Below are 19026 nucleotides of genomic sequence, written 5' to 3' on the forward strand. Positions count from 1 at the left end.
CTTACGGAAGGCAAGTAAGCCAGCTGCTTTCTCTGTAGCCGATGGGCTTTGAACAATTGGGCTGTGAGCTCTAATCCTACTCTTGTTGATTTGACTGCAGTTTCATTCAGAAGCTTTGATGGAGAACTGCTGACGATTTCCTATACTGACAGCTGTGGTTTACGTCCAAAATTCTTGAGCACAGCGTTAAACACTTACTTGATAGATGAGAAGAAATGAAATGGTGGGACGGGGTTTTAATACTGGCGCTCAGAAAACGGAAACACAGTCTCTTCGTGACACTAACGGTGGACACACTCGGTACTGAATGCTGTGAACTGTGACTATTGACCACCCTGTTTTCACGCTGGCATAGCTGGCACAGTTATTACCCTAAAATGTGAAAATGTGATGGAAATTGAAACCACAATTGATAATTAATACTGACCCTAATTGTTGAGGTAACAAATTATTTAATCCTGAGAGAAAACAATATAAAATTGCTTCGTGCGTTTATATTTTTGTTGAGTATTATTCCATCAGAGATTCAGGATCACATGGTGTTGTCCTGGGCGAGGCCTAAACAGGTTGAGTACACAATATATGTTGTCTATATCCGGGAAGTGACTTTCCTGGATAATTCCACTGACTTCAAGTGAAGACAGGTACAACGCTTCCACAGTGCGTTTAAAATGACAATTAATAATATATATTTCTATACTTTAAATAAAACACATTGATAGCCATATGATCTTTCAGCTTTTTCAAAGAATTAAATGTCACAAGCCTGTATAATTGTTAACATTTCTGCAAAATTATACACAAAAAATAACTGGTATGACACGGTCTTCATTTCAGGACACACTAGAAATAACTCGTATATCTGAATTTTACCGAATCAGTAAGACAGTGCACATTATTATATAAGATTAGAGACGTAGTGACGATGTTAAATTCAAGATATGTGCCACGAATGAGTAGTATAAGTTTTGTCTGTGGAGTCTGTTTTCTGCAAAATACCGAGAAAAGAAGAGGTCATCTTGACAATACCTGTATTTTATTACAGATCAGTTGTGAAGAAAGCGCGATTGAAATACCTATATTTGTATTCGAGCTAGGAAATTAGTCAGGGACAACAAGTTTGAATTGAATGTCATGCTTAAAATATGGACTATTTCATCTGAAAATCGTTAACTGCTTCTTTCTTACAAACTTACCAGCATTATGTACTACTCATTTATTATTTCGTACATTTTCCTTTGGGAATTGGGCGTTTTACATTGTTATAGAAATATGCGTTCCGATTATTGACCTTTTATGGTTTACTAGTGGTGTACAAATATCAAACGGAGCTTAGATTTCGTTAATTGGACAAATCCTTAACATGTTACATGGAGTCGATTGATGTTACAAGGCTGTAAAACACCTGAATAGCAGAATATTACAAAAGCTTAGCATAATCGCCTGGCAGGTAGACGCTGAAATCGGGCAAATTTAATCAACATACATACCATAGCTGATATACCGACTGGAGTATTGTCAAGGCTAATGGAAAGCAAACATACCTAACGTAACCGTAAATACCGTAAATAGTACATGTACGAGAGTGATATTTACTCATAGGCAACAATTTAAGTCATTCTTAGTCAAAATAGCCATTTTGATTGGCAAATATGAATTTCTAGCAAGAAATCTCCATTAAATGTTTCCATTCTAACATAGGCTTTATGAGCCATACGCATTATTACACTAATGGTCAATTATGAAGTATTTTCAAGACATTGTATAAATGTACGCGCTACCAAATGGAATATCTTTTTTTTCTGAAACAGTCATTAAAATATCAGTTCAAATAGTTGAAAAAAACATATTATAATAACAGGCAATAGTTAGTTATAGAAATTTGTTTTAATCCCATCGGCATATCAGTCTGCTCGCAGGAGTTACAGGAACTTCAAATTTTCTTTATCCCATCGGCATAATATCAGTCTGCTCGCAGGAGTTACAGGAACTTCAAATTTTCTCTGTATTTTCAGTTAAGGATGAACCAGATCCCAGATCAAAGTGAATCTGGGCGCCAAAACAGAGAGTCAGTACTTGTAAGATCATTTTTCTAAACATTCTGTGTGTTTTCAGTTAAGAAATCAAATCAATTTCCAAATCGTGGACCATGCAAGTTTATAAATTGTCGATATTCATCAAAATACATACCTCAGTTGCACTTTGATAGCAACCATTCACATAATGGTTGTGACGACCTTATACAACACGATGAATATACCACCCCTAGGCACAGCTTCATTGAAATTGAAAGCCAGATATCCTGGATACCGAGGACATATTTAGTTAGAAGAGAACCGCATTCATTGTAAATTTTAAGATGCTTACAAAAGGCATTGAATGGAATCTTTGCACATTACACTTTGTGGTATATAATTGCAACGTTGATTAAATTGGTAACAGAACACACACGATTCAGTGCAAATACAGGTAAGATGTACCGTCTGGAGCATAGGCACTGTCTTAATTAAAGATCACCAGCTCGTGACCCTGTAATATAAAATTTATTAAACGAAATTTTGGACTTTTGGTCACGAATTGGAGATTCTATTTATTCCATTTCGGAATTTTCTTGCCTGCTACGTACAATGATTTAAACGGGTTGTGTGGTTTCTATGCCTAATAGACCCCACCCGGCCTCACAATGCCCTTCATAACGTCATCGCCCCCGCCCTCACTCCATTCATAACGTCACCGCCCCCGCTCTCGAGAATTTTCTATAATACACACAACATATATTTATTATGTATAAATAACTCTTCTCTACATAGAAGGATGGATGCCTGCCATTATATAAATGGGCTAACTACGACATAATCTCCAGAAAAAAAACTCACAGTACTTCCAGGACACGCCTATTACATGTATCACTTATGTCTGTACAAGGACACGCCTATTACATGTATCACTTATGTCTGTGCAAGGACACGCCTATTACATGTACCACTTATGTCTGTACAAGGACACGCCTATTACATGTATCACTTATGTCTGTGCAAGGACACGCCTATTACATGTATCACTTATGTCTGTGCAAGGACACGCCTATTACATGTACCACTTATGTCTGTGCAAGGACACGCCTATTACATGTATCACTTATGTCTGTGCAAGGACACGCCTATTACATGTACCACTTATGTCTGTACAAGGACACGCCTATTACATGTATCACTTATGTCTGTGCAAGGACACGCCTATTACATGTATCACTTATGTCTGTGCAAGGACACGCCTATTACATGTACCACTTATGTCTGTGCAAGGACACGCCTATTACATGTATCACTTATGTCTGTGCAAGGACACGCCTATTACATGTACCACTTATGTCTGTGCAAGGACACGCCTATTACATGTATCACTTATGTCTGTGCAAGGACACGCCTATTACATGTATCACTTATGTCTGTACAAGAGCACGCCTATTAAATGTAACACTTATGTCTGTACAAGGGTAGCGAAGGTCTCTTCCAAAGCCGTCTTTATGACCCACTTATGACATGTTCAATTTTGAAATTTTCCCGTTACATGGGAAAGGGTCCTACACATTGTGTATACATATAAATGGTGTTACAAAATGAGGCATGTGTTGAATCACGTGGAAAATCCAGTTGTTTCAATGTATGCAAATAGGTTATTTTTAAACCCACACTAATGGATCAAACATTCTCCATCGAACGCCTTCATTCTATTTATTTATTTATTTATTTATTTATTTATTTATTTATTTGATTGGTGTTTTACTCATGAGTATTTCACTTATACGACGGCGGCCAACATTATGGTGGGAGGAAACCGGGCAGAGCCCGGAGGAAACCCACGACCATCCGCAAGTTGTCGCCAGACTTTCCCACGTACGGCCGGAGAGGAAGCCAACATGAGCTGGACTTGAACTCACAGTGACCTCTCTAAGTGAGAGATGTGTAAGCATCCATGTTTATGACTGCACATCAGCCTGGTGCCTTTATGATTATATCGTACCTGAAATACTTATATTTGTATTCAATTTGAACATTATTTCAACTTTAAAACTTACATTGAATATCATGCATAAAATACCGACTGTCTTCCCTTCATCACCGAAAACTTCTGCCTGATTCTCCCTTACATCTTTCTGATTGTATTTACAATTTATATAATAGCTTCTTACATAGTCTGGTTGTAGTTTTTTAGGTTGATTATTAAAATGGGTCTTGCAATCATCGATTTGGGAGGTGCGATCGTGGTATACGTATGGTATACGAATGTCGGACCGCATTTTTATTTTGGCCCAAGCCACATACGGTAATCAGCCGCTATTAACCAAACTAAAACTAACCAAACTAAAACTAACCTGAGTGCTTAGCTGATAAGTCTTCAATGCCGGAGTCAGAAATTCTATTTTCATGACGTTTATTTAAATGACAATAAATCGGTGAAAGATAATGCCAAAATATTCAAATACATAAAACATATAACTTTAGAAAATATTATCAGCTAACAATCATATGTATCTAGCCGAGTTCTACCTGGACAATATTTGTATTTACATAAGGACTATATTATTTTTATTTATAAAACCAACCATTCCGAAAGAAACATTTGTGCAAAACACCTGAAGCTGGCCATTTCACACACCAAAGGTAAACAAAATGCTCATTCGCTTACCATGTTTTGTATCAGTTCATGATCTGTCCATATAACTATCAAACAATATCAGTCAGATATAAATAAATGAATTATATTAATAACAGAGTAGAGCTGAAATAATAAAGAGTATTATCAGCAGTCTTTGTAACTGTTCATGTGTTGTCAATCATGTTACACGAAAATGTAAAATGTGAATATATAGTAGTCAATCAAATCGGATTATGATTGTGCCCATACGAAACATGTAGCTCATTCTTATTCTAAGTAATATAAAAATGAATAAAGCCTATTGGACCATGTTATAAGGTTAGTAAGTGTAATGTCAGTGAGAAATCATCTGAGCAGGGTCATATCAAATTAGCTGATGCTCAAAGCAACATTTGTTTATTTATTTATTAGTTTATTTATTTATGTATTTATATATTTACTTGCTGTCGATGACTTAATATATGTACAATAATTTTACTTATATAATGGTGTTCAGGTAATGTGGGATGAACCTGAGTTCCCGGATAACCACCGGCATTGGCAAGGCACGGACAAACTTTCCCCCGATTGACGTACAAATTGGCACACAGTATCAAATGGCCTTAACCGAGCTTAATACTCCACAAAGGGTCCTATAATGACATGGGAAGGAACCTTCACTTAGCGTGAGAATATGGAATTGTACATCTTACAACTGATCCACATCCTGCCTTCCTATTATAGAAAACAGGTCTCAGTGACTTACCTGACTGTTACATCAGCAGAACACACACTCCAGCAAATGTTCATTGTACAAGATCAAAAAAAGGGAATAAAAACCGAAACTAAAGCACTGACAACTTTGTGATAAATTGTAAATGAACAGCCGAAAACTGATAAACTATCCACGTCAGGCGGAGGTCAGGCCTCGAGGAATCATAGCTAGAATCCGATCATTTACAGGAACGTAATACCGACTAAATACAACAAACATACATGTAATGTGTTAAAATGGTAGATTTCACCAAGCACCGTGATTATAATAGAATGGTTTGGGTGGTCAGAGATGTCGAACATACCTGTACGAATTTAAACAAAAAAAAATCCAAATCCATCACAGTTGCTGAAAAAATACGTAAATTCAACATATATGATAATTTTAGCTTAAAGATATAAAGTTGAAATCCATCACAGCTTCATGAAAAGCACATTACAGAAATCCACAAATGGGTCTATTCTCCCAAGACGGAAATATGTAATGGTTCCTACGTTCAGACCACATGAGGCATAAACTTTTTAGATAACTTTGACTACATCAACATCACGGACATCAAAATTAGCTTGACAGTGAACTATCTACATGATTGCCGCCAAGTCAATAGGCGGTAACAAAAGGAAACAATAAGCGTTAAAAAAATATGGTTCCGGTAAATTGTAGTCAGTGGCAAGTACATTGCAAATATTTTTGTGTGACAACGTGTACCCTTAGTTGAAACATATCTGATACAAAATATTACAAAAAAACAACAGCACCAGAATCATAAGACAGATGATTTTCAGAAATAATTGTCTGTCTGAAGAGACCTGTCGTTTTAATCAAATCATTTCAGGAATATTAAAAGCAAACATGATGCCAAGATCAGCACAGGGTTAAAAACTGCCCTCTCGCACTTTGAAATCGAGTCTCCTGTGGTTGGATTTTGAGATGGTACAGATTGATCACTTATTGTAGTGGGAGGTACCACATCGGTACAGTTTGCTCCTTGAAACCCACTGTCACATCTACAGGAGTTAGGGCTTATACACGTTCCTTGAGACGAGCAGTTATTTACCGATGAACAAATTGGAGTCTCACACGTCGTACCAAACCATCCAGAAAAACAGTCACATTTGTTAGGACCGGAGCAATCACCGTGCCCTTGGCACATGCTGACATCGGCACAATCATACTCTCCACACTTCGGTCCTGCCCAACCTGAGTGACACCCGCATGTGTTCTGTCCAATGCAGTCCCCTCTCCCACTGCAGCTGTTAACCTTTGAGCAGTCGAAGATCATGTGACCTTGGAAAGGTTGCACATCGAGGCTGTAAACATCCGGGTCTTCTTCTCGGTCGTACACGCGCGCGTAAATTTCCGATAAAACCGTTGTACCCCACCAATTATTCTCAGCATTTATTGATCCAACTAAAGAGCCACCGGGGTGCTCCACTTCCACATACGCCTCCAACCTGGATCTGGGGTTATCGAAATTGTTATCATTCAGCCTGTATTTACCAGATTTAATTCGAACGGTGGCCAAACTAGAGTAACTTTGTGTTATGTTGTTGTGGGTAAATTCGCCAGAGAAGATTTCAGACGGCGATGATCGAAGTTCCACCACACATTCCCCAGACACAGAGTTAAATATGTTACCATCTACATGAACTTTTCTCCATTTGTCAGTTGACGCCTGTGTCTCTGATAGTTCCGCTCTGACGAGCAGCAGGCAATCTGACTGGTCTCCGCCAGCCTTGAACTCATTGTTTTCTACCTCCACACTCACGTTGTTCACAGCCCAAACGGCTACAGGTCCACCGTGCTCAAAAACGTTGTCGACAATCGACACAGATCTGTTTTCGTTTAAAGGCCTTTGTAAACGTTGAGGAGCGATTACCTCAACCGACAATGAGCCAACGGTGTTATTCTTCATGGTATTTCCCCGTACGTTTACGAATGATGGACCCAGGTTACTCTGGGTTTTAATTTTTAGTCCATCGTCGTTGTGATGATTTTCCACAATCGAATTTTCAACAATGACACTTTGAGAAACCAGGTGATCATAACTATACTTAATATTTATTCCCGCAGACGAACTGCTGGAGATATTGACATGAACTACCTTCACAAGTCCGAACTTTGACTGAATATGAATTCCGTTGTTTCCACTATTAAGCACAGATACGTTCGCAACACCTCTGCTTCCCAAAGATTGGATTTGAACTCCATCGTATAACGAGTCCCTGATGACTGACCCTCCAAAGTCAAACTGGGCGTAGGGAGCGGTGATTACGACTCCTGTACTTTTGGTATTGAAAAGTTCAACTTCGGACATGTGGACTTTCAGGGAATCTATTCTTAGTCCTTGTTCAGTGTCGTTTATCATCACATTCTGCAGCCGAGAAACTGGAAATAGTAGAGTATGAGTTTTAGTTAGTGAAAGATTTCTTTTTTTCACTGTGATTAAACAACACTAGAGAGATTTTAGAGAAAATGTGTTACACATTCTGTAACACACTCTTGCGACTACTTGTACATGTAAATGGAAAGTTGTACTGGGGTAAATGTCTAATAATTTCTCACCGAAAACATGTATTTTTAATTTTCTCAGCACAGGTCACGTCTTATATCTTCTCATGCCCGGCGATTAACGTACTACTAATCTTACGTGGAAGAAAAACATCAATATTATGAAGTCATATGACTTACAATCGTTAAGTTCACTGGATGCTCTGTCAACACCCCCATAACACGAAACAATCACATCTTCAGCGTGGGTACACAACGTCGTGTTAACAACATCGTCGTGCGGACATTCAAGTAAAGAGTTCTCGGTTCCTAGGCACTGCAGGCCGGAGAGCCAGATCGGTCCAGAGCCCGGCTTGTTCGAAGAAACAAATTCCACATCATCCAGTTGACTGCAGAAAAAAAGGATTGTCCACACAAATTAATAGCTTAAAAACTCATATGGTGAAACCCAGTGGATCTCAAAATCAAATTCATGTTTGTCCAATCATATATTTTTGCAATGCCCGTTTGTTTATTTATTCGATTTTTTCTTAAACATCATTTGCTAGTTTTACTTTGACCTCAAAAAGGAACTCTTATAACTTATTAGAAAAAACATTAATTAAACCTCACAGTGTCACTTTAGTTTTACCAAGGATACCGCGCATTCCCTGCGAGGAACAGGCCTTTCGTGAGAAGAGTAGGCCTATATCATACTGACGTGTATTAAAAACTCACCTGTATCCAAACGATCTACACGCGACTATCGCATCAAGTGCATCAAAGTCCTTGGAGCATATAGTCCCATATTGTCCTTGACGGAGAATCTCTACGCGTCCGTTTCCCCAACGGACGCATTTTTACATCCTTTTAGCATTTTTAAACAACAATTTGTAAACACTCCACATTCATAATTCTTCACTGACCACAGAATAAGATTCCCATACTTACAGCGTTTGATGTAAACTCCGCGCCAAGTCGTAGATTCGGGAACAAGTCTTGCCTTTTCTCCATCAAGGCTGCCGACGCTGAGAATTCCTGTAAACGATGGAGAAACAGAGATGTTGCTAAGTTAGTAATACTAGGTCTTGTGTAAATTTCTATTATTTAATGGACACTGACAACAATCGTTGACTCACTAAATTTATGTGCCATTTCTAAGCAGTCATTGACTTTACTGGGAAGGAACTCTCTCTGGGAATGTCAGTCAACATGTAAGAGATTGAACCAACATGTAAAGTAGCATTACATCCGATACGAGATACACGTGCATCTCACACGTATTATTACTACCAAACAACAACTTCATAAAGTTTGTTTTGCGCAAAAAAGTGCGAAATAGTGCAAGTCGCCAATATTACTGTTGTGGTAATGGTGAGTTATTTACCTTTGGCGTAGATTCCTGTGTTGAGTGGAAACTGAAGGGTCACACCAGGTTGAATTGTTAAAGACCCGCCTTCCCTGAATGGACGTAAAAATGACTTTGTCTCAAAAATATACAGCAAACCTCATGGCAGCTTCCGAATCATCGATAGACATGTGTACATATTTTATTCACTTAAAAAGAAATCGTGACATGAGGTGTTAAGTGGCTTCATATCTATATATTTGTACCACTTTGAAATCAAGTATTAAAATTACTTCAATGGAATTGTCAATATGACCTTTACCGACAGCGGCAAATAATGCCCATCCCCGGTTCGTATAAAAACGTATTCCATTATCCCAACCTAGTCAAACGACATACACTTGCAAAAAATATCCATAAACCCTTAAAACACTCACTCAATGTATATGGATCTTCGAATGACAACAGACTGTGAGACAGCGACTACTCCATCTATCTTTCCTCCGTAGGCACCGTCAGTGTCGAACTGGGCAGTAGAAGGGGACAGCAGGTCTTTTGACGTGTCTGACAAACGGTATGGGAAGTATTCTACTCTTGCCAATCTCATGTCCTTTTCAAATGCACACATTCTTTCCGTTATGTTATTCAGATTGGAAGAACCCCAGTAGCACCGTTTCGCACTGAAAACATTGTCTTCTGTAAATGCAGGTCCAGAGATCTCGCACTGGGCAATTGGGTTCACAAACGTGTTGTCGTCCATGACAATGCCATACGCCTGAACACAAATAGTGTTGGAAACCTGGCTGTTAGTAAAGGAATTGCCGGAAAGCTCAACATCGAACACAGCATTGCTTCCTCTGTACTCTACTACACAATACCCCGCAATATCGTCAAAATATGTTACTGCTCACTCTCACTTTAAGGTCTTTAGGACTGGGTCCATCAAAAATAGACAGTAGACACGGCAGCTCTTGACATGGACACATGGTTATCTTCGAACTTGATGGTGTTTTTGAAACCTGATCCTAATATCGCCTGCAAGATAGGGGGAGAAGTTTTCCACAAATCTGTTGGACGTCATCGTCAAGTTGAACGCTTTTCCTGGCAGGTATTTGTTGTTCACGCTGAAAGGTAGCTGTTCCAATAGTTTCCCGTGAATGTGTTATTTACAATGTTCCATACGTTATGTGCGTTATTAACGACGCCGATGTTTATCACCGTGGAGCCGAGTAGTGCTCCCCCTGGTCCTATCAATGGACGTATTATGATTGCTGACTGAGCTGTGTTTCAGGTTAAATTCAATTTCGCCATTGTTTCCATCCCATGCATCTACTCGAATGCAATTTTCATAAAAACCAGTCCTGTTTCTTTGCTCTCAATGCTGAGCGCCAAGCGAGGCAGCAAGAAGTAACAGTTTTAAAGTCTTTGATCTCCCGGCTTGGAGATCTTTTGTGAAGTTGGAGTAATCAAATACACCATATTGTGTGGTTGAAAAAACATACACTGCATCGCCTTTAAAGTTCTATTTAACAATGGCCCAGTTCAACACAATTTTGCAAGCCGCTACGGCCTCAGACCCCCCCATTACTTTTCCATAAGCGACAATGTTAACTTCTAGCGCTGTAGTTCAGTCCCAAACATTCTGTGGTCAATAAGCTTTGGTGCATACCTGGCCCTGTCTGTGAGAAACTATCCATAAAATTCTTGACATAGGTTAACCGTCAAAATCTGGACCTTTCCATGCCGGCAGCTGGGAGGCGTGCCTAGCAACGCCAAGCGGACGTCACTCGCAGCCTCATCACTACCTCACACCTTGTGTACTCTCGCCTAGAATTTCAAACTTTCATCAATAAAGCTCATACCTCCTCAAGGTTTAGACAGTTTCCAGCATTTTAATACCAAGCATGCACCTACACACCAAAAATGGCCGCCTGGGAGCAAGAAAACACTTGATACCCTAAAATTCAGAGAATTACATTCGTCCCGACCGAAAAACGGAAGTTGTAATGGGGGTCTGTGTCCATACAAACTGTCCTAGTCCTCCATTATGGCATGACAACAAAATATTTCATCCTACTGTAAATAGGGTAATATATTTTTTGTGCTCAGCTGTCGTAAGCACATCTTAACCAACAGTCAATTTGTAATCGGTAGATTCGTATATCCCAAAAACCATTTAAATTAAAAGCAGATGCGGTACTGATTAGGATCTAAGTAACATAATCCGGCGTTTCTTTATTTGAGACATCGTTATGGACTAGTGTTTGGTGATAGCAAACATGATTTGGTATACTGGTGTTTTCTAGTGTCTATTTAAAAATAATTGACTCTACTGTATGACAACTTGAGCTACAGAATGGAGAGTAAAACCAGAGCAGAGACGACAGTGTGATATGGAGTGATATTTGGCAAATGGTCACACGTAACCGATGAAGTCCGGTCTATTATCAATTTAACTGAGCTTATATGGTTTTGTTCCAACTGTTCAAGTAAATGAACAATAGCAGCTACCTACAGCCCGTTTGCAACATGGGTTAAGAAGAATTAGGTAAAACAGGCAGTGATGTTACTTGTCTGGACATACTCAAAATGGTGAGTTGACATCACACTTAATGAAGAATAACCTGCAAACAATGCCACGGGACTTGGTCACATGGAGGCTTAGTCTAGAATCAGGATATCCTGATTTATGCAGAAATACAACATCAAAGACTGCAGATTAGAGAGTTCTACTCGGAACTCAAACTTGCGTCCCCCACACTGACTCTTTGCTTATTTGCTGTACGACTATCTGTATATCTACTAGCGGTAAAAGAGGGCTTTTGTTTACGTATTAAATGCTTGGTTCTCATCACTTGTGGAACGGTAATATGCACACAAGAAGACACAGCGGTGGGATAGCAACGGTCTGTGCCCTGCAATAAACTGACAGGTTTTTGAACAAGTCACATTTTCGTAGTGAGTTTATTTAGTTTATACAGTCTCATGAAATTCTCACTTTGGATATACCCGCAAGTCATATCGACCCGACATGTACAATCTAAAAGCTTTAAGTTCTCGCTGATATATGAGTTAAATGGGTATTATCCATACTTTACGAGTATAGTGATATTATATTGTTTATCTATAGGTTTAATATGTAAAAGGCTACCAGACCACCACTAACACCATATATGGGAAAAGTACTATTGTGCTCCGCTCTATCGAGGAAGACTGCAAGCAAACAAATATCTGCGTGCTTTGACCCTATTCTCTTTGTGGGAACGTCAAGTAAGACCAGGGGCATGTGGGGAAGGGCGGGGCTGACGCCTCAAACCCCTGCTGGAGCGCACTGAGTCATAAACTTGGTATAGTGTTTACAAAAGACTTTACCTGGAGAAGCTTTTCTTTGTATTGAGCTCTGCACTTCAATACAAACCTTGGGGTGTGTTAAACTGAAGCCCAGGTTCTGCAAAATTTGACTTATGAGAAATGACGGAATATAGGTTATGTACTGTAATAAATAGCCTGTGCTTTAGCGGATCTCTCTCTTAGACGACGAGTAAATGAACAGGACAGACATGGCTGGCGTCTCCTACTTCATGGGGTCTGCTTGGGCTGTGTTGGTCTTACTCACGGCACGTATGGTTGCCGCCCAGCAAGGTAAGATGTTTATACAATGTCTTCAGTTTGTCAAGATCTCACTTTGTCTGTTTCCCACCGTGTCAGACCAGGTAGTTCAGATCAAGAAACGTTTATATCACACTGGTAGAACTGCCCCTTAATAACCTTAATACGCAAGTATAATTAGCACTGCTTTGCGACTACCTATTTTATCATGTTACTGGAGGGACATACAACATACAAACTTGGGCTCATCAGTCGTATGGGTTAATTCAAGGTCTTTGATTTAGAAATTAAGTGGAGATAAACCATCATTGTATCCAACGTACTATAGCTATAATTACAAATGATTCAAACAGTGGAAATAAGTAAACTCCAATTATCAAAGTCAAATTCTAAGACACTTGCAAACCGACTGTGCGGATAGTATATTCAGAGTGGAAACACATGCACACCTGGTTTCTTCTGCGTTATTACTGATTGAGTGGTGTTATTTCTGTCATAAAATACGGAGTATCGATCGTTCTATTTAAACCTCTCCTTGTTTCTGAATCGGACAGATCTGACATTTTCCGCAGTGACAGATAGAGTGTATATATGAATTGAACGGTCTGAACGGTCTGAAGTTTAAATGTTGACGTTTTTGAATTACAGATGAGATACTTTAGTTAAAGTATCTTCTCATCAAGAGATTTATTTCACTGCCACTCAAATTGCATGGACCTACCCAATAGTATGACAACACTACTCCCAGACAGCTGCGTATCAGCAATAAAGGGAGAGCACATGGTTTCAGTCCAGCATTTGCTTTAAATTTCGAAATCAAAAGATCCCATCCTTTGCTAATGGCATGTTCGCGTAGAAATAAAACATAGCTTTCTCTGTTCAAATCATATATATGAAGCAGACGGGAATTGTCTACTTTTTTAAGACAAAGAGCTTCATGCTGGCTTAAAAAATCAAGTTTTTAATGTTTCGACTGACTGCGGCGAACGCTGTAGCAACATACTCAAGACGATGCAACTGTAGATATCACATGTGTGCGGAACATTGGTTATGCAAAATGGAATACTGCACAGAAGGAAAACATACTGTGGAAGATCACCTCTTTTATCGCACTTTTGTTTATTACTCAGTATCATAAAGGAACTTGATGGATGAATTTGTCATTTGAGTAACATCGGCTTTGTCTTGCTGATAAAATACATAGATTAAGAGCAGTTTCCTTCAGCCATTTTACTTGCACATCTCTGCACAATTTCTAATACTCATTTCTAATACTCACCGAGATACTCACGTATAGGACTACAGACCCTAACACTTAAGTGACCGTCACTAATAACATGGACCCCCAACATCTTGGTGGCGTTATACAATGTCATTTCTCCTCAAAATCCCTTCCCTGCATGAAAGCTGAAATATGGCTCTCTTGGGGTGTTGCGGAAAACAGGTTCTACTTCCCCCATGGTTAGCGTACCATCGTGGCACAGTGACAGAGGAGCCTCTCGCCAATGCGGTCGCTCTTAGTTCAAGTCCAAGCTCATGCTGGCCTTCTTTCTGGCTGTACGTGGGAAGATCTGCCAGCAACCTGCTGATGGTCGTGGGTTTCTCCCCGCTCTCTGCCCTGTTTTTCCCATCATAATGCGGGCCGCCGTCGCATAAGTGAACTGTTCTTCAGTACGCCCTAAAACACCAATCAAATAAATAAATAAATAAATATACAAACAAGTTGGAGCGTGTGCAATCTTTACAGTGAAATCTGCAATGACCCGAGCACAGTTGTATTCAAGGGAAGGCGAACGTTGTAAGGTGAAATCTGATCTGTACAGAGAAAAACGCTGATCGTAAACCTAACGAAAGCAACTGAACAAATTAAGGATGTGGGTAACTGGGGGTGGGGCGGCTAGGTTTCGGGACGTGGTTGGAAAGGGGAGAACATTGATACAAAATGAACAGCTACATCTATAGTCATTCCCAATGATCATGACAAAGTATTGCCTGAACATAACACATGTGAAAATCTGTGGATTTTTACCACCCGCGGTCACATTTCAGTGGATGTGGACACTATTCCCGCCCACTCTGTATCAGATTTATATTTGTTTTCGGTCTTCTTTTGTTTTTTATGCGGGATTCAATAACTGCAATTTTTGACCACATGTTCATACCCCCCACACTGCCTGTTTTAACGACTTCAATTTTCGGGCACACACCCATACTTCGCACATTCGGGCGTTTTCATACAAAAACAAGCAATAGATGACTTAGTATAAGACGAAAGAAGGCCCGCAATGTGGGTGTGGCGTTTTACGCAGTCATGCAAATGGCATAGGTATAGCGGACAGAAAACTAATTACCCTATAGTTGAAGCAGCGTTACCTACAGCACATCATTAAATTCGAGCCTATTGTTCACATTTTATAATTTGGTTGGCAAATGTTATACGGGGATGAAAACATATTAGAGTCAAATCGACTGGTGTTCTGTGACGTTATCTTCCGAAATAAACTGACGGCCAAAAGAAACATTACAAAGAGCTCAAATCAATTTATTTTGCCAAAGGAAAAACAGGATGACTGAAGTTTAATATATTGAAAAAAACCAATGACTTCAGATACTGAAAGTCTTGAGTAAGAACGGACAAAGTAACCCTCAAATCATTTTACAAGTGAACAAATAGAGCAGGGGTAGGAAAATAGCCATTCCATCTTGGTTAGCAATGGGCAGAGTATACAAAAAGTTGATTATTTTTAAAATCAGTCAATATCAACAACAATCAATATCGCGTGTGGCCACCCCTTGCTTCAATGCATAAAAAAACTCTCCAACGCATAGAAATAGTCTGATGAGATGACATAGGATTCGTTGTCATTCATCTTGGAGAGCGAATCGCAGTTCTTGTCGGTTGGCTGCGAGGTGTAGCCATTGTCTTACTCGACGACCCATGTTCTTGGCCTGTCCGATGTCTGCCCTGTCTGCCTGTAACGTTGCATCAAGTTTGACACAGTTACACGAGAGCACCCGAAAGTCCTTGCAATGTGGGCATGGGTGGCTCCCATGGATACCATACCTAGGGCCCCCCCCCCCTCCCCCGCGTTGTCCTGGAGTCAATCGAGGCATTGCTTTAGCGGTTTTTAGTCAGTGTGCAAGTCCAGCACACTGTGTGTAAAGTTTTTATACACTTATTACATGTGCAGGTGCGGCCATCCATGGGTCAAGCGATTTTTCAACTTTCCTCGTTGTCCCAAAACAAATTCGTGTGGGCGTATATGACACTTGTCGCACATGGGAATACGCTTGGTACCATGTTTTCCTACAATAATTTGATATTAATTTGCTGAAAAGACTGGTTAATTTAACTCACAGAGTCGTAAAGTTTCTTATGGCCGTCAGTTTATTTACCATTACGGACATAGGCCAATAGGCACTTGAGATATAAAGAGGTGGCGTCAAATAACAAGCATCACCTATGTACTAAATATATGTCTGGATAAACGCAACATGGGCAACGATGCGTTTTTTTCTTCTTTCAACGTCATTTAACCAGTAACCGATCCAAATCGGCGAATTGCTGGTATTGCAAACACACGATGGGAGTGGACAGCTTGTGTTCGACTATGGCAGACATCTCCCGTGATGCAGGGCTCAGCGGGCGGTACACAACACTCTCCGCGCCACAACACTCTCCGCGCCACTGCAGCCACAGTTCTGAGCCACGCTTGTGTCGGAAAACATGCGATAATGTTCGTAACTGGCCAACCTGATAACAACCCGATCTTTGAGCAGTGTTTTACACTCTACCGTTGTTTTCTCCCAGTCGTCGGATGTCTCTGTGGCTTGTGTCAGCGCGTATGACTCCATAGCTACCGTCACCCAGACACAGAGTGTCTTCGGACAGATTTTTTATTAGTTTTACTTCAGTTACTTAAAAGCATTATTCCTCTGTCGTCACCAAACTGATATGTTCGAATTTACAACGCGAACTGACATGGAGTGATGCTGGCGGAAAATGTGCATTTATTGGTCAATGTCACATGACTTGCTCTGATTGGATGTTTTATTTCCCACCCATGCCATTGGCACGGATTTGCCAAAAATCATAAAAACGCAACCTAGACCGTTACATATTAACAAAAAGGGGAGAGCGGTTGTTTTCGGTGTTATTTTTTCCTCATAATGGCCCCATTATTTCATAATGGTATGTTAGAATAGAAATGCCATGTTTGAATCACCTAGATAATGCACAGTAGACGGGAGTAGTCCACTGTTTGATAACTGGGGAGGCTTGCGACCCCTCGTTCTTAAACAGTAGACAACACCCGCCTGCTGTGCATTATCTTGATGATTTGAATATGACAAATTTCTTAATTTTTTTTCTTAATTAAATAATATTACAATCACTTGCTATATCCTCACACGAAAGAGATAGAGTCATCTCCTGGCAGGTTTAAACTTTAAGATGATATAGATCTTGAGCTGTCCATGTACTACTCCGAAGCATCTCTTGCTCACGCTTTAGATCTTTACAGGTATTTCGACATACAAGAACACCGCGCCTGTTGTTAACATCACGTGTGGTGTATACACTTGTACAATTGTTGACGATCACGTATAGGGGCACCTAGCCGCATACATCACTGCCATTGGCCTGGAAAACTCGACGGCCGGATACTCTACACTCCTAGCTGGCTGTCTCAACCGTTTTGTAGCTGGCCTACATACATTTCTTTCCTCTGCGAAATATTATTCAAAATAGCTTATACGCCAATACAAGCGCACAACCGAGTTTATCCGTGAACAGTGTCCCAAAGTTAATACACCCCATCATCGCATTAGCTTCACTGCTGTATACAGGTATATAAAGCTGGCAGCCATTATTTCGTCTGCGTTATTTCTCTCGATAACATACGTCAAGGTGAGACTGGTGAATATTTTACCACGTGACTCACTCACCAAAGAGACAAACCCTGAAATTAGTGACATTAGTAAGTAAAATGCAAAAAAAAAACAAAATAATTTTGAGGAAATGAACGATCTGAAAATGCAGTATGAAAGTGTAAACTTGTGTGATTTCCGTTAATCAGACATAAGGCAGTGTATTTTAGTTACCCACATTCAAGTTTTGCTGATTAAAGTTTTGTTCAAAATGCCGACTGAGCGATTACGTTCGGAATTGCCAGTCAAATGTCTACACAACATCGGCTGTTAATGTGTAAATTGGGGAGCGACACCACTGAGCTGGACTAGATCAGCCTTCGTAACGTTTATGTTCTATTACTGGGTAACCATGCTTACTTTAGGCAACATATTTGGAATATTGATAGCTGTTCCTGCAAGTCAGAAAGTTTTGGGTGTCTCTATCATGAATGTGAGGTCAGTACACGTAAGACATACCATATCACTCACATATGTAGTTTCATTCTCGTTTGGTCATATTGACATCGTGTGTTTCCAATTCACTGTGTTATCACTATCTATTTATACATGGCCTAACAGACGCGGTAACTGATATAAGATGTAAAGTTTAGATAAAGTGTGTACAACAATAGTTTTTTTATTTCAGGAATGACCCACGTGACTTAAGACAAACCAAAGACTAATGTTCACCTAACTCACCAAATGTCTAGGGACTATGGGTGACATGATGACGGGCCAAATTTTTTCCGTTGCGCTGTTGATATACCCAAAGTGGTGATCTAATTCAACACGATGAATATACAAATCTCGGCCCGTCATCATGTTGAATTAGATCAACCCTTTGGGTATATGAACAGTTGTAATCAAAGCGCAACGGAGAAATTTGGTAGAGCGTCCGCTTCGGGGCCGGTAGATCCAGGGTCAATCCTTGATCGAGTCACACCTAAGACTTTATAAGAGGGTGTTGTAACATCCTCGCGTGGCGTTCAGCATGAAGGGGATAGTGCAACAACTGGTTGACCCGTATCAGTATAATGGCTCGGGCGGGGCGGCTTACTTGCCTTCGGTAAGTCGTCTCAGTGAAGCAGCACTAAACAAAAGCGCGGTGGAAATCCGTCCTGCAACAAGGAGGCACATTACACGTACATGCACCCTAAGGATTCCTTCGTCGTCATATGACTGAGTACGACGTTAAATCCCAAGCACTCACTCACTGTTATACGATCTGAACCTATGCGTCAAAACAGACAGTTCC

The 19026-nt window shown here is 40.1% G+C and overlaps 2 protein-coding genes across 2 annotated transcripts; both read right to left on the minus strand.

The window, feature by feature from the left end:
- Positions 1–5495: 5495 nt before the first annotated feature.
- Positions 5496–8746, minus strand: LOC135461545 (uncharacterized). Its single transcript, XM_064738690.1, has 3 exons — positions 8642–8746; positions 8105–8313; positions 5496–7801 (listed from the first exon to the last, which is right to left on the minus strand). Exon 3 carries the CDS (start codon positions 7779–7781, stop codon positions 6240–6242), a length of 1542 nt encoding a protein of 513 aa, XP_064594760.1. The 5' UTR covers positions 7782–7801; positions 8105–8313; positions 8642–8746; the 3' UTR covers positions 5496–6239.
- A 17-nt stretch (positions 8747–8763) lies between these two features.
- LOC135464095 (uncharacterized) lies at positions 8764–10011 on the minus strand. Its single transcript, XM_064741589.1, has 4 exons — positions 9689–10011; positions 9291–9364; positions 8830–8941; positions 8764–8770 (listed from the first exon to the last, which is right to left on the minus strand). Exons 1-4 carry the CDS (start codon positions 10009–10011, stop codon positions 8764–8766), a joined length of 516 nt encoding a protein of 171 aa, XP_064597659.1.
- Between the last annotated feature and the right edge of the window lie 9015 nt (positions 10012–19026).

Source organism: Liolophura sinensis, chromosome 1 (assembly GCF_032854445.1).
Source record: "Liolophura sinensis isolate JHLJ2023 chromosome 1, CUHK_Ljap_v2, whole genome shotgun sequence".
Taxonomy (NCBI): Eukaryota; Metazoa; Mollusca; class Polyplacophora; order Chitonida; family Chitonidae; genus Liolophura; species Liolophura sinensis.